This window comes from Candoia aspera, chromosome 1 (genome assembly GCF_035149785.1).
Source record: "Candoia aspera isolate rCanAsp1 chromosome 1, rCanAsp1.hap2, whole genome shotgun sequence".
NCBI lineage: Eukaryota > Metazoa > Chordata > Lepidosauria > Squamata > Boidae > Candoia > Candoia aspera.
In genome coordinates this window covers 152744824-152768003 of record NC_086153.1, presented here as the reverse complement: position 1 = coordinate 152768003, position 23180 = coordinate 152744824, and the positions used below count along the sequence as shown (strand labels likewise).

The following is a 23180-nucleotide window of genomic DNA, read 5'->3' as shown; positions in this document are numbered from 1 at the left end:
TCACTGCTTTGATAACAATTTGCATGACATCATCCATTTTTAAAGCTTTCGCGCATAAATTTTCTTGATGTAGAATGCAGCGATACTTCATCAAACTTGAGTTGCCGGCAGCACTTACATTGTCTTCTATCAATTTTGTAAGTCCCTCACTTTTACCCACCATCGCTGGGGTGCCATCAGTAGATTTACCAGGCATGTTGACAATGGTTAAAAAAAAAATCACTTTAATGTCATTTCTACTACTTCGTACAAATCAAGAGATTTAGTTGTGTCTTTTAATGGCACCAAAGAAGCCATTTCTTCAGTGACATATTGTTATCAATACCTCTAATAAAAATGGCAAGTTGAGCTGTATCTGTAGCATCAGTACTTTCATCCATTGCCAAAGCATAAAATTTGAAATTAGCAGCTTAACTCTTCAAACCTCTTTCGATAGATTTTGCTCTTTCTTCATTTCGCCTGGCTATAGTCTGGTGAGACAAACTGATTTTAGAAAAATCGCTTTTTTTATCAGGACAAATTATATCTGCCACGCTTTCCATATATTGCTTAATAAACTCACCATCGGTAAATGGTTTTGAACTTTTTGCAATTAGATTTGCTACCAAATAACTAGCTTTTATAATAGAGTCCTTTTGAGTTGTGACTTTTTAAAAAAAACACTGTGGGGACGACAGACTTTTTTTCAGTTCCATTAATTTATCTTTATGACAAATTCCTTGATACGTGTTGAATTTGGCAGCATGTTTTTCCGCATAATGCCATTTCAAATTGTAGTCTTTGAAAACTGACACATTTTCCCTACAAATTAAGCACAGTGCCTTAGTATTTGTCTGGACAAAAAAGTACTCATCTGTCCATTTTTCATTGAATACTCTTCCTTCATCCGCGATTTTTCTTTTTTTCTTTTCTTTTTTGGGTTCTGTTTTCTGTTGAAACGATGTTGAAGCCATGCTGGAATAAATTTATTTAGGAATAAATATAAATAATAAATATATTTTTTAAGAAATAACATAACAAGCCCATCATAAATTCTTAGGTAGGCAAATAAACAAAGCAAAGTTTAATAATCAAATAAGAGTGTAAAATAGGTGAACTTAGGGGTGCCCAACACAACATGCACGACTGCATTCTAGACCAGTTGTAACCTGTGGGTAGTCCTTAAGGGCAGCCCCATGTAGAGCACATTGCAGTAATCCAAATGAGTTGTAGCTGAAACACCATCATCTGAGCAAAAAAGTGTGGAGTAAATTTATATTTCACTGCTGCCATGGTAGATCTCAAAAAACCCCATATCAGAATATAAAATGTGAGATTTGGTAGTTTTATTAATTCTGGGGCATTTTTCCCTCTTAAGAATATTTTAAAAAAGAAAACCAATGTCCTATTTTATTTTGGAGACCCGTGGACATAGTCTAGGGGCCCTGATGATCCATGACATAACAGATCTTGGATTTATTAGTTGCAACCAAATCATAAATTACTTAGCTATTAATTGGTTAGGCCTGGTGAGAAATGTAGAGGAAAACAGGAACTGAAGGAAACAAAGACTATTGCTATTAATGTAGATTTCAGCTGCTCTCAGATAAATGTTTATTGTGTAATTGTCCTTCTTCAACATCAGACCCATAGTATTGACATCATTGGGTTCCCATGAAACTTCTTGATTTGGACTGCTAAAGATCCAGCAAAAGCTGTTTTCTAGTACCAGATGAGATGTCAGGGACATAGAGGAGCTAAATTTGTCAAGTGCAGTGTGGCTTAGTTCCCCATTTTTCTACTTTTGATATGCACACTTTCACACTTTCTCCCTGAAGGGGACCTCCGGCGCCGCATCTCCCAACCCCCTTCTTTGGGAGGAGAGGGCTGGGCAGGCAGCCCCCCGCCCTGGCTTCCCCACGTGGGGACCCCTCCCCGGCCTCACCTCCCCGGACGGCTGCAGTGCCGGCCGTCCTGGAAAGGAGGAAAGGAAGGCCGATCCCTTTCTAGCCAAAAGCGATCAGCCCTAAATTAGATTGACCATATTTTCTTGAGACAAAAACAGGACATTGGGATGCAAAAAAGGGACGGGATTAAACTTGAGTAATATTCCGTATCAGTCTCTGTGGCGCTGCTTCCCAATGCGAGGGGCACTCAGGCTGGGATCTCACAGCAGCAAGGCAAGGCAGAGCAAGGCTGATCTGGAAGGCTGATACCTCACAGCAGCAGAGTTCCCCTGGCGTAGCAGGGCAAGAGGCAGGCACTAGGACCGGCATGGAATTGTAGCCAGGCTCCGAAGCAGAACTCCACATGGTGGCAGTCTCAGAGGCAGCAACAGCAAGACCAGACCTGGTGGCAGGCTCGGTGGCAGCAGCGGTTTCTGGCGCAACGATGAGGCAGGGCAAAGGGCCGGGGTCCATCACGTTGGCAGGGCAGGACTTCTGAGGCGGTTCCAGAGCAGAGGCTTGGGGCGGTTCTGGGAGCTCAATAGAACGGTCGTCTGCAACAACCAGCTCTTCTCCTGAGCGCCTTTTATTGCCTCGAATCTCCCACCGCTTGCGGGCAGGAGCCAATCGCCTCTCGCGCTCCTGGGCTCTTTTTTCTGCCCTCCATGCTCACGCGCTGATAGGCTGCCTAATGCGCACACTGATAGGCATTTTTTTAAAAAAAACAGGACAAAATGGACATTTACATTAAAATGAGGGGATAATGTTTTGGGGCCGCATTACCAGCTGTTCAGGGCCGCATGTGGCCCGTGGGCCGCGGGTTGGTTACCCCTGCTTTACATTAAAAGGCATTTCACTGAAGTAGAAATGAACTGAACTACTAAAAAATTGTCCCATGTTGTTGACGGTGTATGTGTATATGCCTTTGAGTCATTGTTGACTCCTGGCGACTGCCTGGACAAGTCCCTGCAGTTTCCTTGGCAAGATTTCAGAAGTGGTTTGCCATTGCCTGCTTCCTAGGGCTGAGAGGGAGTGGCTGGCCCAAGGTCACCCAGCTGGCTTCGTGCCTAAGGTGGGACTAGAACTCACAGTCTCCCGGTTTCTAGCCTGATGCCTTAACCCCGACACCAAACTGGTAGTATGGAATTAAGCAATTTTCTACAGTAGCTTTTATTCTTTGATTAGTTCACAGATCATGCTATGCCATTAGTTTGCTTAATCAGGATGTGTTGAACAAACAATTGCTTTGACTTATATATAACACTAAGCCATTGACTAGGGTTTATCGGCACAACAACTGTGTTCATCCAACACACCAAGCCATAACCAAACAAAACACATTCTGGGCTACTATAAACATTAAAGTTCCATTGGCTCAAGCGCCACACTTTATGGCACTCCCGAAGTCTGCATGGTCAGGACTCATTTATAGCAGGGGTATTTAGGAGTGAAACGGATGCCTCAATCCTGCAATGTGTAGGGTCCATTTTGGCTCTTACCTTCTCCCAAAACAGTTGCTGGAGGACTGCATGCCTAACTTTTTGCCTCCCTGGCTTAGTATGATGTGTGAACTCAGCCTTTGTAGGTGTGCGCCATTAACTATCGGTTGCTATTACAAGTTTTAAAGGATACAGTGATCACAGAGTTTTGAAAGTTACATAATTAGTAAATAACTATCTTGAGTAGATCCAAGGGCTGTTTTTAACACTAATGGAAATGGCTGAGAGGACTGATATCTTCCAGCTGCCCTCCCCCATTCCTATATACCGTCGGATATAACCAAGGACCAGAGCAGATTTGGGAATGCAGGGGAGAGAAGGTAAACTCCCATTAAATGAACAGATTTAGATGAACCATTCCATCAAAATAGTCCATTATTACCCAGCTAACAAATTAACTAGTTTCTTTACTTCTGGTAAAGCTGTTGGGGCCAAGAGCACATTTTATTTAAACTCATGCAAGAAACGTTAGTCTATGCAATATCCATGAAAACCAATGAAATAATGAACTTTATTCTTAAGCTGTATGCAGGGGGACAATATGCTGGCCTATAGGTAAAATTTCTATAAATTATATCCTTTGTGCTCACTGTTTATCAGTATGATACGCTCAACAGAATACTTTATTTGACAAGATGTAATTATTCAAGCGAAAACTCAGATCAGGTTGGGGAAATTGACTACTTTTTGCAAGCGTTCAACGTTTTATTTTTGGCTGCAGAAAGTCACTTTAATATAATTGACTTCCTTGCTTCCAGTACTGTGAGGGTAGCCAAAAGCAAAAAAAAAAAAAAAAGTGGTTTGAATTTATCATAAGGTAAAAATAGAAATGATGACAAATGAAAGCAGCTAAAGCTGTATCTCAATGCAATGCAAAGCTGAATATTCTTTATGGCCACGCAGCAAGGCTGTTCTTTTTAAATGCTGACATTTTCAGTAGGTAATGATGGCCAGTGAACAACTCCAATTATAAGTTTAAAACACTGCATTATGCATATTCAAAACTCTTATTAAACTAAGCCATGAGGAAGATCTAATTACCCTCACTGCTAAATTTCTGTTCCCATATCACAAATAAAAATAAATAAATGCACATTTTAGGATTTTAGCCATCAATAGGCAAAGGAGCACAATTTTATGTGCTAAGAGAAAAATGTATCATCTAATCAGTTGTTGGCAACAAATGCAAGCTCATCACTGGCATTTGGGAAGGACCTGATGCTAAATGGAGAAGATGGAGTCTCTTCCTCATCTGGAGCTATACTTTGGTTTCCTTTTCTGGATTGCATCCAAAGCTAACACATGCTTCAAATATCTGAATGAAATATATCTATAACTACATCTATCCATCTATCTATATCTCAACCTTGCTTCTAAATATAAGAAACCTAAACGAAGCAAGCACCAAACAGATGAACTAGCATTGCTTCATCGCTCATGTCTGCATTTATGCTTGGCTTTTAATGACAGTATTTAATACAGAGAAAAAGAAACACAGAGAGTTATTCTCCTAATGCAGACAGCAACTGCACCCCCACAGACAGAGCAAGGCTGAGGGAGAGCCAAAGCATCAGCCCAGCAACCCACGTTTTTCCTGCCCTTTCAATTTTATGTTATTTTAAAATAGTATATTTTAGCTATTTTTGTTTCCTTTTAATTAATTTTTGGTTACAATCAGTATACTAGGCTACAGTAGGTTTATTAGATTTTTACTAGACTTATTAGACTTTTTAAAAATTTAATCATAACTTTTTCGAGCAAGATGGAACTGTTATCTCATTATTGCAGCAGCTGTCAGCTATAAAATATGATCTGGAATTGCTGAAAAAAGATTGTGACGCTTTTGTTCAAAAATATGAAGCCAGGCCCTCCCATTAAGGCTTATGCAGAAGCTCCAGCTGAGCCATACATTCTGGACATGCACTCCAATAAAGGGCAAGTGGCTAAAGTAAAACAAACTGACAAAATTGTGCAACAATCAAATGATTAAATTAATAAATCCTTACTCTTTGGCAAGGCAAAGAGTGGTAGCTTCGTATACACTAAAGCCTCTTTGGATACAAAAGAGGAAATTCCCTGGAAGTTAAATCGTTCACTTCAGACACAACAGATTCTCTCTGTATCTTCCTGAACATCTCAATGTTGGACATTGGGATTCTAGGACAGAAATTGTAACCTCCCTAGGACAACTTCTTCGCTGTCAATACAGACAGATAGATTTATGTGCTGTTGAATGGCTTCCAAGTGCTCCAAACCAAAAATGGATTTTGTTGTCTTTCAATCAGCCTACTATCCCACTAAAGCTATGCAAGATGAGATCCTACTCGGCATCATTTCAAATTTTCCCCACCAGAGTCCTTCACGTATTAACCATTAATTCTTTATTCGGCTCGCTCTCACCTAGACTCCATAACTGTTCCAAAACTTTACCAGATATCAGCAAGTCTTCCTCTCCCCCACACCCAGCCTTGGAAAAGCAAGGCGGTGGGAGTCCCTCAGTCTCAATAAATGAAGATGTGTCAGATTCAGCTGAAATTGATCTTATCAGTGCCTTTGGTTTCCTGCCCAGGAATGAACAAGATAATATAATACGTAAGCTAGTAAACTTGAAGAAAACCTTACTGGCCACTATTGCTACAGCTGAGCCACTTATTGACCTTGTGCCTACAAACACTGACACTAATTGCCCTCCTTCGGCAGACAGTGGAATGGTTGGAAATCACCCTCCAAATAATATTTGTCCCTGCCCTTAGCAGGCAGATGGGGAGCCTGCTGGAGAGTGCCAGGCCTTGTTAACTATTGAAAAGGAAGTATTCTCTATACCACAGGCAAATGCTGAACAATGCTTTCTGGATCTTTGACCCCTTGGAGCCTACTAATCTTCCAGCCCAAAATTCAAATCTGGATACTGCTACTGGAAGTTCTGAAACCAACCAACTGAAAGCTATCCCCAAACCCAGGTGGTGTACAACAGGCAACACTTGATTAAACTTCGACTCTGGTCCCTTTCCAGATGTTACAGGGGGTAAAGCATATCTGAAATACCCACATACCCATATTGATGGAAGACTCTGTACAGTATGTCCAGCTGATCCACTGATAGTACCCTTAGACCCTGATTGACTCTATCCTACAAAAGGGGGGATCTTTAGCCTCTCCTGGAATGTTACAGGCTGGAAAACAAAGATCTCAGATACTTCATTTACAGAATATATTTCTTCCTTTGATATGCTTATGTTTCAAGAAACATGGGCTATGGAGGATCCATCAATACCTGGATATGTTCCCTATAGTTTGAATGCAGTACCTAGCACAAAACAGGGCAGACCATCAGGTGGCTTGAGTTCTACAGTTTCTGTCAAACTTAATGTTCCAGTACTTATGCTGGAGTCTTGCTCGAATGAGCCTCTTGCCCTCCTGCCCTGATTTAAATCCTACTCTGCCTTACTTGTTAATCTATACTTTAATCTTATGTGTTACTCTATCAACATGCCCAGTTTGTGGACATAAGGAAATAAATAATTTGTGGGATCAATTCAGACAAGTACAAGTGTAGTGCATTTGTATTCGTGAATTCAAATGAGTACACATGCACTGCAGCAACCCAGAACACCAGAAAAAGGAAACAGACTGCCTATACAACATTTTGCAACAAAATGGATACACTGACCGCTCAACCCACCACAGCACAACCAATACAATCTATGGAAAGGATAACACTGCCACACATCAAAAACATCCCAGAAACAACCAAGAGACTCTTACAACCACATGACATCACCATAGCACACAAACCAACTAAAGCCCTCCAAAACATCTTAAGTAAACCAAAAGACCCAGTAGTCCCAGAATTACAAAAAGGAGTCATCTACAACATACAGTGCAAGGACTGTAACAGCCACTATGTAGGACAGACGGGCAGAAGACTAGCAGAGCGCATCCATGAACACAACTTAGCAGTCAGAAGACACAATGAAAACTCCTTAATCTCATAGCACATGGACACTCAACCACAGTTTCAACCGGGAAACTGTGAGTATCCTAGACCAAGCTAAATCCAAAAACTCTAGAGAATTCCTGGAAGTTTGGCACTCAGACACATCAGCCATCAATAGACACATACAGATAAACCACATTTACACAACATTCAAAAGACACAATAAAAAAGCTAAGAAGGAAACAAAAAGAGCAGAAGCCTTCCTCTCTAGCTGCCAACACCCACATAAGCAGGGATTAACACCAGACAAACAATCTAGCAGAAAACAATACCCTAATCAAGGAACTACCAAGGAAAAAACCACACCCCCACCAACACTGGCAGGGCAAGATACTATGTATAAACAGGGAGCAAACCCCACACTCACCAGCACTGATGATGTTACCTAGTCTGGCAATGGAATGTCCACAAGCAAACAACCAAGCCCAGAGAGCACCAAGGACTCCACAGTTCAGCCCTGAGGTACAGATATTCTCTTCTATTGGTACAACTACTGTTAACTGCGAGGTTTTGTTGTTGCTTTGTTTATACTACTTAAATTTATTTTGTTATTATGTACCTATTTTTTGCTACCTCCATTCATGTAAGACACATCAAGGAAGCAGTGGCACAAGCCAATGTTATATAAATACAAGCTCTTGAATAATTTTTAAAATGTGGGGGTCCTTTTTCAAACTGACCAGTCACTTAGTAAATGAATGCAGATAGGAAGCTGTCAAAATGATCTTCTCTTTGATGTCCTTTCAATTGATGTATCTGACATCTGGCTCCCCAAACTGAAATTCTGGACCTACCCCATAACAATAACCTTTTTTTTTTTAACTTTGCCCTTTTCAAAATGTTTACTGAAAATAACTATTTTAATATCAGAAGCTGCTTTCTGAATATGGTTTTGAAATCCATGTATAGTGATTAGTCCATCCTGCTGAAAAATGTATGACCATTGAGCAGAAATAATAAAATGTACTGCACATTTAAAGATGAATGTTTACCACAGTTGACACTATTTCAGCTTGTTAGCAAAATCCTCAGAATTATAAAAAGATTCTAGTTTCCATAGAAACTGTTGGGTGAAATTTCAAGACGTTAAGCATATATGTTAATCTGTGTTTTCATTTGCCAATTGCATTTAAAGTATTATTTCTAGTTTAGCAATTTAAAAAAAATATCTTGATCTACAGCTTTTCACTGCATCAATATGCCTGTTCCTCTCAACACCCCCGCCACCATCACCACCAATAGTCAAGCTCTGGCTAATCATCAGACAAATGTAGGTATCACGATATGTCACTGGCTGAGAACAAAAGTCACATGCTTTACAACAGCCCTGAAAAGTGGTCGCTGTTGCTATATCCAGGGAAAGGAGGAGGCTGATAAGGTGGGACTCCTGTATAACAGTATTAACAGCCCTGCTGTATGCATCATTTTTTAAAAAACAAATTACCTTCTTGTTATTCTGCTTTTTTAAAAGGATATGTAGACAAGAGGTGCCCCAAAGTTGATGATAATTGCAGTGCACTTGATCACAGTGATACAGATACTTCTAGAGATTCAAAACTTACACAACGTACAACATGGCTTAACACAAATACAGCTGATCATATTAGAGCAAGTTCCTGCATTGGTTAATATTTTTTATAGTCAACCCTAAATCAGAGCAATGGGAGTTTAAAATAACATCACCAGCTATTATTTTCTAGATTCAATTTATGCCTCATCCTTCTCAGCTTTCCTTTAGCAGCATGAGAGGTAGGAACCTAATTCTATTTTGAAAGTAGCTGAGATTTCCACTTGTCATCATATAAATGCATGAGATGAATCTTTTAGAGAAGGAAATGTGATATTCACAGTAACTGACACTTGGCTATCGAATACTCTTACAGGACTACTTGAAACAGATTTATAACTGCGGCCATGAACATTCTAAGAAAAAGGTGAAGAAGGCTAACAGTAGATGTTCATAATAAGGTCTCTGTTTCTGTCTCTCCCTCTATACATACATACATATACACAAGACTAGCTATGCTCAATAATACAAAACCAAATCTCTACCATATATTTTATCTATTGAAAGGTTTCGTGTCTTATTTGGAAGAGAAGCAAAATCAACAGGTTATGCCTTTTATGCAACAAATTAAAAGTATATTTGCATGGATCAATCAACCTCTTTTCCCATCCATTTTTCAACAACATCCCACCTTGCATGTATTTCATTAACCAAAATAATTAAAATCATGCACAAGTACAGCTGAACAGTAGCAACATATTGCTGCCTTTTAACTATAGAAGTACTTCTTTTAGAATATTCTTGCATAAAAAGTACACAGCTGGAAGGATCCACTGCCCAAAATGTAAAGATATACTTGTGTGTTGATATGCACATGCTGCTTTAAAGCTTAAAATTAGAAGTGTGATACAGCAGGGGTTACAGAAAAGGACAGAGATGAAAACAGGATGTAAACATGGGATGATGCATGTGACATGGATACAGCTAAGACTAGGAACCTTCTTCATATTCTTAGACAGTAGCATGTGAAAGCTCTGATTAACTAAAGCCCAGATGGATGGTAAACATCAATATTCATGGGTCCACATGGAAACAACCATGGCATATTCCCCTGAAACAAAATAGCACAAAGAGTCTACAGATATGTATGTATGTAGTTCAGTTAAATCAAGGAAGGGCAAACATATGGGGCTGATGGGTAAATTTATACACTTATAAATTACACTTATAAATTAGACTTGTGTAAGGGAGCGGACGCCTTGTTGTTAAAGAGACCATGCTTGATTAGGTCAATAAAACCCCTGAGGTTGCTTTGTTTTCTCTGCAAAACTACTGGCTATCAACAACTGTCTAATACAACATAGGTGAAGTTCAGCATCATCACACATATAAAAACTGTTCTTCAAGCAACACATTGTAATTAAAACTGCTTGTCACTGAATAGCAGAAAACAACATGAAGATATTCATGAAGCTTAATACAAACAGCTATACAGGTAGTCCTCAACTTACAATGGCAATTGGGACTGGAATTTCCATTGCTAAGCAATGGGATCGTAAAGTACGACATCGTTTGGCGATGGCAATCCCTGTAGTCCCAGTTGCCATTGTTAGCTGAATCCCACTGTCATTAGGTGAGGCAACTTCCTGCCGGCCTCCCACAACCAAAGTCAATAGGGAAGCCAGCAGGAAGTTGCAAGTCCCAGGCCCGCAGGAAGGAAAGTGGCTGCAGCCAGGTGGGGGAGGGAGTGAGGGGGTGCACAGGTGTGCAGGGGAGCGTCAGAGAGGGGGTGCAAGGATGAGAGGGGCTGCGCAAGAGGCACCATGTGGGTTGGGAAGGGTGTGAGGGGGGTTGCATGTTTTACTTTTATTTATGAAATGTATACACCAGATCAATTCGCTATAGGCAGTATACAGTACAGATAAGAAAATACAGTAGTCGTAGTAGTTGCAATAATAATAGTACAGTAGGCCATATATAAGTATAATACAAATAAAAACATGCACTGATGGCTTCAGACTCATTCTCAAAAAGCTCTTGAGAAGGCCCAGTGCTTTACATCCTTCTGGAAGGCCCCAAGAGTGGAAGCCATTCTCGCCTTACAGGATAAGCTGCTCTACAGAAGGGGACCCTGCTTTCAGGCCTCCTCCCATCACATATCTTGGTAGGTGGGGACTCTGAGTAGAAGTTCCCTGAGGATCTGGATCAGGTGGGCAGATTTGATTAGTGAAACATACCCAGGCCCCAAGCCATTAAAGGTAGTGACCAAACTCCTAACTTGTACTCAGAAACATACTGGTATTCAACATAGCAACTCAGTACTGAGATGGACTGATAAATATGCAGGCCACTGCATTTTGGACCAGCTGAAGTTTCAGCATGGTCTTCAAGGGTAGTCCCATGTAGAGAAAATTACAGTAGTCTAAGGGGGTGAGACATTGTCCTCAATGCATCCTGATGCTATTAAAAAATCAATTTAGGGAGTGCGCCTGAAAATGAACAATGACTCCTGTTATCAGTAATGATCCCCTTAAAAAGGAACAACAGTATACTTTCAATTCAGCTTCTCATGGGTACAGTTCCTCAAACTAATTTGGCTCAATTTGACTACATCGTACAGTAGTCAGTTCTATCAAGATTTCCAAATCATTTGATTTAATACGCTTTCCAATAAAGTGCAAGACGTCTTATTACTAAAAACGTCACAGCTAACCTCATCCTAAGTAGTAGTGGAAATATATGCTGAGGTTTTGTAAGGTCACATGCAGGGCTGGCAAGGACCTACCCCAAGTTCCTGTGAACAAAACCAAGGAAAACCCAAGGAATGCTTCCATTAAGATATATTCAGCTAAAATCTCCAAGGTTTGGTTAGTCAATGTGTTTAATATTTAAAAACTTCCACCTCCTTTTCACTCCAATATTCACAAAAGCAAAAAGAAACTGTATCAGAGTGCGTAAGTCTACATATCACCTACCAGACCATGCTGCATCTGGAAACAGTAGAATACCAGTGGGCAAATTAGATTATGGAATTCTCTTTTATTTAAAAAAAAGCTCCATACAAGGAAACTAGCAGTGTAATATAAAGATTAGTGGGATTTTCAAGTAATTTATTCACAAGGAAACAGCTAACTAGTATCTTTCAGGGGGAATGTTTCTGTGGAGAAGTAGTCATTCATTCATTGGATTAACATTTTCAGCACAAATGTCACTTCTAACTTGTACAATATCAGGACAAAAGAATTTGTATTAAATAAAGAATATCTACATTTACTGAGTCAGGCAAATCACACAGCTGTCCTAACAACAGTTTCCCTAGTTTGCGCCCTTAAAAGTTTTGTTTAAAAATCATGCAGAAAGGTACCACAATATTCCTACAATAAAATGGAGACTGCCGTGTCACATGTTCTCTAATGGAAACATGACAAACATTTGCATACCTAGGGCATTTTTTTTGTTTTGTTTTTTCAGTACATTCTTCATGCAGTATGTTAAATGATCATTGCAACACCTAGAATGGACAAAGAAATGTTTCCTACCTTAGGGGCTCTGGCATGTTTCCCACATCGGGCATCTTTCACAAGGCTGACATCTAACAGTTCAGATTCTTGCACCTGAAAGAGGTAAAAAAGCCCCATGGTTATACTGTACTATACAAATGGTATAATTACTTCAATTCCACTGCACTTTTGTATATTAAATGACTGGAAGCCAGCTTGCATTCAGATTCTTAATATGCCTGAGTAGAGTCTAAGCTCAAAGCAAAGCTAGATGGACTACCTGTAATTACAAATAGTCCTTACTCTCCATCAGATGGCTCAGAGATGAGAGAGTCTGTAAACCAGCTCAAGTGGAAGTCACAAAGTTGAGGGAAGGCTGCTCTAAGAGACCCCATCAAGCCCTCATCCTTTCAGATTTGCGAATCTCTAGGGCCACATTCTCCCCAACATGCTAACGTCCTACTGAAAATGTCAAATTAATTTGAAAAGGACTCTCAAACACAGCATATTAATTTGATTTAGAAATGCAACACTATTCTACTGTGGTAAAGTAAATTTGTTGGGCATCCACTTGTGTGGATTTCTCATTAGTTCAGTAACTCTCCAAAGATCCGAGCAGTTTAATGCCTTCTAGTATACTATAACCATTCAATATTGGCAATCTTTGCCAACAACACTGAGCATCTTTTTATGCTAATACAGATACTTAGTGAGGCTTATTTGCTCTATATCCAAATCAGACACCTGGGAGAAATATACTAGTCGGTGGCAAGTCTCACCCAACTTGCTTGCCTGCTTCTCATGAATTATTGCTCAGACTAGTACATTTACTTATTTATGTTATTTACATATCGTTTTTAATAGGCATCATCAAGTCATTACAACTAAAATGAGCTAGCCCCAAACAAACAATAATAAAAGTATGTTCAATTATTAATATTGTCTTAAAACTATGTCAAGCATTGTTCAAAGCAGGCTTAATTTTGAAGGAATAGCCCTCCCCCTTGGAATTGCTACTAGGTGAACTGCTTTCTTACTTGTCAAATTAACAGGCTTCTTTACTCATGCCAATTTGTAATGAAACAGTTACTTTATCAGACAGCTGGATCCAAAGCCATTTAACAGCTTTAAAGATAAATGCTTTGAATTTAACCCTGGAAAACAGTTGACAACCAAGGGAGCTCCTTAATAATGAGGCAGCAGGATCCCTTTGTTTGTTTGTTTGTTATATTTCTCTGCTGCCCATCTCGTGCACGACGACTCTGGGTGGCTTAAAAATAATAAAAATGGTGGCAATTCAGTATAAATACATAAAATTACAAATACAAGTACAAAATATAAAATGTAATATTGCCATGCATCGGTTAGGAGCTCAGTTCTCACATTCTGCATTAATACTGTACAAGGGCCCATACAGACTACATATAACCAATGCATGAATAACTGCCACACCAGAGTAGTTTCTGAATGGCTTTTAGGCAATCCAGATGAATATGAGGTTCACTACTAGAAGTTGCTGAGAGGAGCAGGAGAACTAACAAGTCCACACTAATTCCCTCCAGCTTTTGATAGACATTCTGCACCACCACAACCATGTACAAGATGAAAGCCTAGGTGGTTCTCAGGACCTAATACATAAAATTTTTCTGAACCACCTTCAATGTCTTGGTTATACTTATAATACAGCAAGATAGGATACTCTGGCACACAGCTGAAACAGATTAAACAAACAGATCTTCAGATCCCCCATCCCTTCTCTGGTGAACTGCTATAATACAACAAAAGTGGAAAATTATTTTGAATTCTTTGCCATTCAGTGATGAACTAATTACCTGCCTGCAAAGTAATGCTTCTTCTGAAGTCAGGGTGCCCAGCTTATTGTGATGTATATAGCTATAACTACGATCCCTTAGAATTAATCAAGGGTTCGATAAAACCTAGTTGGCAACCTCACGTGACTAGTACAACTTTGATTTTTAGATCCTTTTCTCCCTCAGGAATTCTGTGCATGGTAAACTGATCCCTCACGGCGTGGTCCTCCTCTATCTTCAGTGATGTCCCATACACCTAGGAACCCTCTTCAGTGGTTTTTGGTCGACCTAGGAACCAACATTTCTTCAGCAGACAAAACTGTTTAAATTGAACTTGGTTTGGCAAGCATTTTCTTCTTCTCTACCTCTCTAACCACAGCTTCTTTCCTGCCATGTTAGCCCATTTCCTGCCTAAATAGCCCATTTTAATTTCCTCTCCCCAGAATGAGAAACCTTATCTGTTACGCTCCCGGTTATTTTCCTTGACAGCTCGTCATGTGAGAGTATGGCAGATTGTGTTTACCTGCTCCATTCGGTCACATCTAGCCCAGATGGCTTTGGCGAATCTTACCATTTCACTGTGCTTGGAATTGCAGCACCATTACTTTCTATATCAGGCTCAGTATGGCACATTTGAGACAAACCAAGTCTGCTGAATAAAGTAACTTTTTCTTTTTTAAAGAAATGATGTTCTGATTACTGCCTCCTTTAAATGAGATGAGGCTGTACTTTCAGCAGGCAAGCCAGTCCCTTCTTGGTCACCTGGGATGAATGAACAGCTTCTGCCTCCAGATAGCATGTCTACATTGTTGAGTTCTGTTAGTGGAAGAAGTAATCCACAACAAGCAATTGTCAAAATTACTCCAGCCTCCCTAAAGGGTTCCCAGAGGTGCCATTTCTTTTTATGGTATGATCTCCAACTATAAGTGTGCTGCACACTGAAAACTAGCATGTCAACACTAGGCTATCCTTTCCCCTAGGAAGCTAGATTCTGACATACAATATAAAGGATAAAATCGTTACAATGGTTTGCATACATCGTAACGTTTCGCATGTCATCTTTCTGATCCGTGTCTATCACCTGGGTGGGGGGCGGGATCGGCTTGGAGGCGAGGGTTTTTAGTTTGTATTTGACGCGCTTTTGCTTATTCTCAGCTTTCTTCGTATTTGCATACTATCCTTTCAATAAATCAGTTTTATTCACTAACCTCTGGTGAGACTGACTTCGTTGGGATAAGGCAATCATTACAAAAAATATGTATCCAGATGTTGGTGAAAAATGTATAAAATATGAATTTGCTTAGTAGAGAGTGGTGCCCCAAATGTTAAGAAAACCCTATGAAGACAACCACTATTTCCTTTCACTTCTTTTTCACTGTTCCTGGCACAAGGAAAAAATAATGGGGTGAGAAGTTTTCTTAGGTAAGCCATAAAAAAAATCACTTTTTTTTTTAAACACATATCAGTGCTGCCATATCTTAATTTCTAGTTTGCCCTCAAGTTAGCTGAGGCAGCAATGAGGAGCTAAGATCTAAAATTTAAAAATCAGTTCATGTCCCAGGCTGTAGTTACATCCATACTGAATTCACACAATATAAATATTTAAGCCACAGCAAAAAAAAAAAAAGAAGCTGAGTAGCAAACATGTCAAAACTGAAATTTTGCTACCCTTCACATTTATATACTCAAGAGAAAATCCCCTTTCCCCTCTTCTGCATGTTTTTCTTTCTCTTTAGACTAACTGCTTTACTTCTTCATTTCTCTGCTCTCCTTTGGTTTAAGGAGAGCACAGTTCTATAATCAACATCAACCTTCTCAGCCAACAGCTCCATGTGCGTCAAGGTACAATCCCCATCACTCAGTCAATGGAGATGATGGGAGTAGTAATCCAATGCATCTGGGGGCAGGGGCAGATTGAGGAAAGGTTAGATTATGGAAACAAAACTACTACAGTCAGTCCTTGTTTAGTGACCATAATTTGACTGGCAACCTGGTTGTTAAGCAAAGCAGTCGCTAAGTGAAACTGCAACTGTGCTTTTGATCTTACTTCAGCTTTCCTTTGCTTTACAGACCTGTGAAGGTAGTAAATGTCAGGATTGGTTATAAAGTTACTTTTTCATCACTGTTGTAACTGCGAACGGTTGCTAAACAAGATAGCTGCTAAGCGAGGATTGTACTTGTCTAAAGCATTTTAGCACATGACCTCTTTACTATTCTAATCTATTCTAATCATTCTGCCTCAGACTTTCTAACCATTACCCAAGGTTTCGTGATGATGTTACCTAGTCGGGTAAGGAAACATCTGCAAGCAAACCACCAAGCTCAGAGAGCTCCACAATTCACCCCTGAGCTACAGTACTTATATTTTCTTCTATTGGTGTTTTGTTATTGTGTTGTTTTTTGTGCCGTTGAGCCAGTGTTGACTTCTGGCAACTGTCTGGACTGCTCCCTGCAGTTTCCTTTGCAAGATTTTCAGAAGTGATTTGCCATTGCCTCATTCCTAGGAGAGTGAGAGAGAAAATGACTGGCCCAAGGTCACCCAGCTGGCTTCATGCCTAAAGCATGGCCTAGAACTCATGGTCTCCTGCTTTCTAGCCTTGTGCCTTAACTAAACTGGCTCCTGAAAAGGTAAAGTAACAGATGTTTTTTTCTTAAAAAAAAGGTAGAAATACTGTAAAGTACTTTCTGTTACAGAAAGAGGTGATGAAATGCTGATTTCCAAATGCAAAACAAAAGCCTCCAGTGTGTGTTCTACAGCAAACAATAAACAAAAGAGATTTATCAGTGCTGCTGCTACAGCACATTGCCCCAAGTGGATGACCATCGGAAAAGTGCAGATAAGTTCTCTCAAATCTTACTTAATTAAGAAAATGTAAGTGCACACTAGATGTGCATGCACTTGCAGTGTTACCTGAAGAGAAAAGAGGAGGGCATGGACCCAATGGCTGAATCAGTATGTGTTTGAGTGTAAATGTCTTTCAGCACTAAATGACTGCCAATGAGATGCACATTCCAATGCACTCATCTTTTACAGCAGAAGGCATCTTCAGCGCTTCCTTTACTAAATGATCCCATTCCATCATTTCTACAAGGTGGTTATACAATCCAGTCATGTACTTTTCCAGACTTGCATTTTCTTTCTGCATTAGCATATCATATACTGTATGTCAGCCATTCATGCCGTGATTCTTAAAAAAAGGCCCTTCTGTCCACTTCGGCTTTTCAAGAAGAGTAAGCAGGGATGTTCAAGCAGAATGAAGCAGCTGTATATAAAGTTAAGCTGAATTTACCTTTCATAAAGAGTATCATTCACATTTTTTTTTCACACGGTGTTACTTTGTAATGCCAATTACTTACCTTTTTCAGTTTGATGCATTAAAGAGCAATTCAATTTGAATGGAATGGAATGATTTAGATTGTGCCATGTTTCAAGATTATTGAGCAAAGATAACTAGGAGTTTTCAACTCACACAGTGTCTAACTGAAAGTTCTTAATGACATTCACCTCCATGTCTGTATATTAGAGTACATGAACAATACAGCTCTATAGTAGCACAAATCATACTCTGCAAGCATGCATAGAGCATCTGCATCACATCATAGCTGAAATTAGTATCTCATGAAGCAATTTGGTTAGAGCTACTTCATTCTCTCCCAATGAATCAAAATGTTTCTGGTTATAAACAACTATACAGTTTTTGATCAATACAATATTGTACCAGGGCTAAATTGTATATACTAGATATACAAATGAAACCGGTTGATGTCTTGATATTTGAAATGCACAAAAAAGTATCAAATCAGAAGAGAGATTTGGGTAACATTCTTTTACTGGATTTACGAAAGTTGTGAAGGATTTTGTGAGAAGGGACAAAGAAAAAGTGAAAAGAAATCAAGTTCTAGGACATTATTTAAAGGGGCTAAAGATCAAGACTGTTAAAAGTAAAAGTAAGGAATATAAAGTTGGTTTATCTGATCAAAATTAAAAATAGGTATGTTGTTATCTCCGATAACCCTTAATGGACTTTTGCTGACCAGGACTGAATGACAAGGCTTTAGGAATTTGCTTCTTGATAAGAGATGAGATATGGGAAGATCATTTGTTGTATTTTAAGAGAGGGTGGTAAAGAGAGGGTTACTAAAATTGTTTATACTTCTTGTGATGAAGGGGGAAGTCATTTCTTTTCTTTTCCTTTACTATGTTCTTATTTTTTTTCTTTCTTTCTTTTTCTATTCTTTTTTCTGCACTTTCTATTTTTTCTTTTTATTCTTTTAAATTTGTATTAGTCTTTATCTTTTTAATTGTAATGTTTAATAAAATTATTATATTAAAAATGAAATGCAGATTAGAATTCACTCAGCCAGCATCTAAAACTAATACTTTAGAGCAGGGTTTCTCAACCAGGGTTCCGCGAGAGGTCACTAGGAGTTCCCTGGGAGATCACAATTTATTTAAAAAATTATTTCAGATTCGGGCACTTTCTCATTAAAGAGATAGGTTTCATTCTTTATTTTTAGTTTAAGAACATTGTTAGTGCATGTATACAGGACTACACATGAAACAAATATAATTATTTTGTAACTTCTGGCCTATCTTTGAGCCTGAATACGCAGGGGTTCCTCAAGGCCTGAAAAATATTTCAAACGTTCCTCCAAGGTCAAAAAGTTGAGAAACGCTGCCTTAGAGCCACAGTTTTGCCAGAAATGTTGGTATCACAAAATTGTATTATTCCAGAATTTCCAATGTAAGTACACATAATAAAATATACAGATATGGTCTTCATATATCAGCACCTCATGCATGAAACTACACTATCATCAAATGCGGTTACAAAAAACATTTCATCACAGTCTGCAATTTTCAACCAACTTAAGACTTATGAATCTGAGGAGAAAATGAATAATCTGAGAAATACTGAGAGTATTTATCTGAAGTTGAACAAAATACTCTGGCAATCATCAAAATCAATTGAAAGCAGAACCTCATACATCTGGACTGCACTGAATTGTGTTTCCTTTGATGGTGGTGGTAAATAATCTTTCTGTGCTTTCATTTTCCTTTCATTGTTCCTCTCAAATGCCATGATGTTTTGGATTTTGATGGGCATCTTCCAGGAAGAGCAAGTGAGAGTTGCTGGTTGATGTATCACAATAAATCATACTATACACAGCTGCTTGGGGTTCTTCTATGATTCTTGCTGGCAGCAGGAATCAAGCAGACCAGATTCAGCAACACGTGTCAGCCCACTGCTCTTTCTTGAGTAAGCCAAAATTCTTCATTAATTTGGCTTCTCACTGCCATTATCTTGCAAGAGGTAAAATAGGTCAATTTCTGACAAACAGCATTTGTCTTCATTGAACATAAAGCAGCTCTCATGACCTTTGTTTCTTCCTTTACTTTTTGTATGGCAGATTATTTTGGTTTTAAAAACAAAGCTATTGATATGACATATGCTGTTGCATTCTAAAAATCAATAGAAGCTTTAAAGCCTAATGCTGTTTAATTCAACATGCTCCTCAATGTTAAGGGTCCTCTTGAGGGGGTGGGGGGGTGGGGAGGAAAACTCTAAAAAACAAAGGAAGGCAAAGAGCATTTTGAATTACTCTTGGATGATAAAATTCTGAGGGACAGTAACCTTTACAAATCTTCTCCACAAGGCCTTGAGGATATGGCAGGGTGCTTGGATGCATTTGTGCCACTATATATTTTTAGATGCAGCTCCTTCATTTTGGAAGGGGAGGGATTAATTGACAGTGGCGTTTTAGACAAAAGTCTAAGGGGAAGTGATCAATCCATGGATGATGGTATCCATATCAGATCTGTCTTCCAAAAAAAGGATGCAATTCATAGATTACTCACAGGTGAAAGAAAATACTCCAAACCACCCCACCAATCTGATCATTCAGAGACAATGTAGAATCAAACAGCACTTCCAAAACTAGACCTGCTCCTTCAGGGCAAAAACTATCCCATCTAGGAAGAACTTACGGATAAAGCAATTTTGTCTGATCATTAACAGTTCCTTCAATCAGGGGTGAGATGCCATCTGCCTTAAAGAAAGCAGTGATAAGTCTCATGTAGACAAAGTCATCCTTAGATGCCTTCCTGTTCAACAACAACAGGCCAATATCAACCTACCTTGCCTTGAGGGGTAGCAAGAAGGTTAGAAGGTTGAGAAGTTTAGTTTACTGCATTTACTGAGCTGCATTCGGCTCTCTCTAGAACTAGCTGCTCTTTCAAGAATGAGCTCTCTAGGCCCTCTTTCAATCAAGTCTATTTAACATAATACACACTTAAGTGCCAGAGCTAACTATTCCTACAGTTAATAGGAAGGAAGAGAATAGCTTCCAAAATAAAAGGGCCACAGAAATCTTAAAACTGCTCTTATACAGGTAGGCTGAGTGTTTCATAAATATGTAGATATAAATATATTATCTCTATTTTTATTTAAGCTTTCCCTGTCTTTCTCCCCCAAAAGTTTTCCTTTTGTCCTAAACCTTTCTTCCTTCTTTTTTCATGGACCAGTAAGAATAAGGAGTATCATTATTCCTGATATGTTGCTTTTAAAAAAACAACAACAAAAGCACCAATTCATTTTTTTCCCTTTTTCTTCTGTTTTAATATATGTGGTAATCTTAATTTCATTATGCATGCTTCTGACTGTAAATTCAATTAAAGATCATTTTAACTCCAATTTCTTTCAATTTCCTGTACTTCTTCTAGGTTTTACCTATTTTGGACTCTACTATGTTTAATATTTCGGTCTTTGGCCATAACTAAATATTAGCTACTGTCATTTCAGAAACTGCCCTTTAGCTGAATGCATATGTGGAGTGCTTTTCCTTCCTGTGGAGTAATCAAAACAGCAGCTACCCTTTGGAGGAGAAAATCCCAACTCAAAGGATATCATAATGCCCAGGAAGCTCAAACCACAACTCATTTGATTAAGCACTAGGAGAAAACACCATCCCAATTGGGAGGAAGGGAATATGACTTAAATATGGATCAGGAATTCTCCCGCTTCCTCTCATTGTTCCTTGCAAAAGCAACTCTAAGAGGGTGGATCCTACAGTTCATAGAACATGTAATACTCTGTCAAAAAGGTTGTGGCAATTCCTGCATAAACTTTTCTATCTACTGGCTGTTTTCATGAACCGTTCAGTAACAGATGGTAAGCGTTATTGAAGGAAACCCAAAAGGAGGACATGTTCCTGGGAAATGAAAGAGGTCTTCAGATTCACTTGACTTCTGATTTTGCATGCATTTTGTCATTCAAAATAGATATGGATACTTTTAATAAACTACTTTTTGTGTTTCTACAGAAATTATCATTAATATCATGCACTCTGATGTGTGATCAAAATAGCGCCTGAAAAATCAAGGAATAGTTGTATTTTAAAAATTAGGCATATGCTTCATGATCTGACCAAAAGTAGTAGATTTCTAAGTAAATACAGGTAGTCCTCAGGTTATGACAGCAATTGGGACCAGGATAGCCATCGCTAACCGATGTGGTCATAAAGCATGATGTCATGTAACCTCATCACTGAGCAACGGCAATCTTGGCAGTCCTGGTTGCTGTCGTAACCCCAAGGTTGTTAAACAGAAAGCAGTGGGAGTCCCAGGTAGGGAGCATGGGAGTGCTGTGCGGGGGCAGGGGAGGGCTTGGGAGGCCCAGCACAGGCTGCACATGAGTCGAGGAAGACTAAGGAGGGTTTGGAAGGCCCAGCACAGACCACGCAAGTTGGGGAGGCTGGGAAAGGCCTGGAAGGGCCAGTGAAGGAAGGGCATGGGGTGCTGCAGGCAGGAGCAATTTACAAGAACGACTTGCAACCTTCCCTGCCACTTCCCCATTGACTTTCCTTGTGGGAAGCTGGCAGGGAAGGTTGCAAATGGCGATCACATGACCTCAGCTCCCTGCGACATCACAATCATGAGCCAGGCACTCAAGAGCTTGGATTGTAATCATGTGACCATGGGGGTGCTGCGATGCCCAGAACTTCGGGGACTGGTTGTATCTCTGTTTTTTCAGCACTTATGTCTGTAATTGTGAATGGTTGCTGAACATATGGACATAAGCCAAGGAGTACCTAGCCATAGTAAATGGGTTTTCTCAACCAGATTCTCTAGTATGTACTTACAATTTTCTGAATTGTCAATCAGCATAATCAATAATGTTGTAATTCAACATATTTGGAGGACACCAGATTTGGGAAAGGCAATAAAACTAATTCACATTTTTGTGTTGTCTTTCTTGATTGTACTCACTATCACAGGGTTTTTCCCCAAGGCCAATGTTGGAACTTTAAAAGCTCACATCTAGATATTCATATCCTGAAATTTAGGAATGAAATTTCAGTTTCTAAAGGATGATTTATTACATTATATTTTCACTTGTAATAGGCCTGAAGAAAGCTTACAATAAATTAGAAAAACCATCAGATTATCAGCACAAGGTGCTTGTTATTTTTTAAAAGATATATCATAATTCTAGCAATTATATATTCTCTTCATTTTAAGATAATCATCAATTGTGGTATTTGTCCTTTGCAACAAAGCACACTTTCACATGCAGAGATTGCCTTGTTCACATACTGTACTATACCATATTTGTTTCGTTTGGGTTCAATGTGATACATAAACCATGGTGAGTAGATGGACAGTTCCCACAGCCTGCTCAGCCAAAGCAAAGACATCACATTATGGTTTTGTGTCAGAGCAAGACCCATGAACAACTTGTGCTCGCCAACTCTGTATGTTATGGCCCTCAAAGCTTCTTAGAATTCTATGGACAACCTTTGGCAGCCAGACACTGAAAAATGGAGATGCAGTTTCCTCCAGGTTTTGGCCTGAGAACAAAATGAAAAATTCAAATAAAACACCAAACCTTCCCCCCATCTCAATTTCTCCACATCCATTCTCCACGTAATGACCTCCTTG

The 23180-nt window shown here is 39.3% G+C and overlaps 1 protein-coding gene across 1 annotated transcript in view; it reads right to left on the bottom strand.

The window, feature by feature from the left end:
* Positions 1-23180, bottom strand: part of PLCB1 (phospholipase C beta 1) — a 496305-nt gene that overhangs the window by 337787 nt on the left and 135338 nt on the right. The window contains exon 3 of the mRNA XM_063316122.1: positions 12468-12542. Within this exon, the coding sequence (XP_063172192.1) occupies positions 12468-12542 (75 nt within the window). The remainder of the gene's footprint in view (positions 1-12467; positions 12543-23180) is intronic.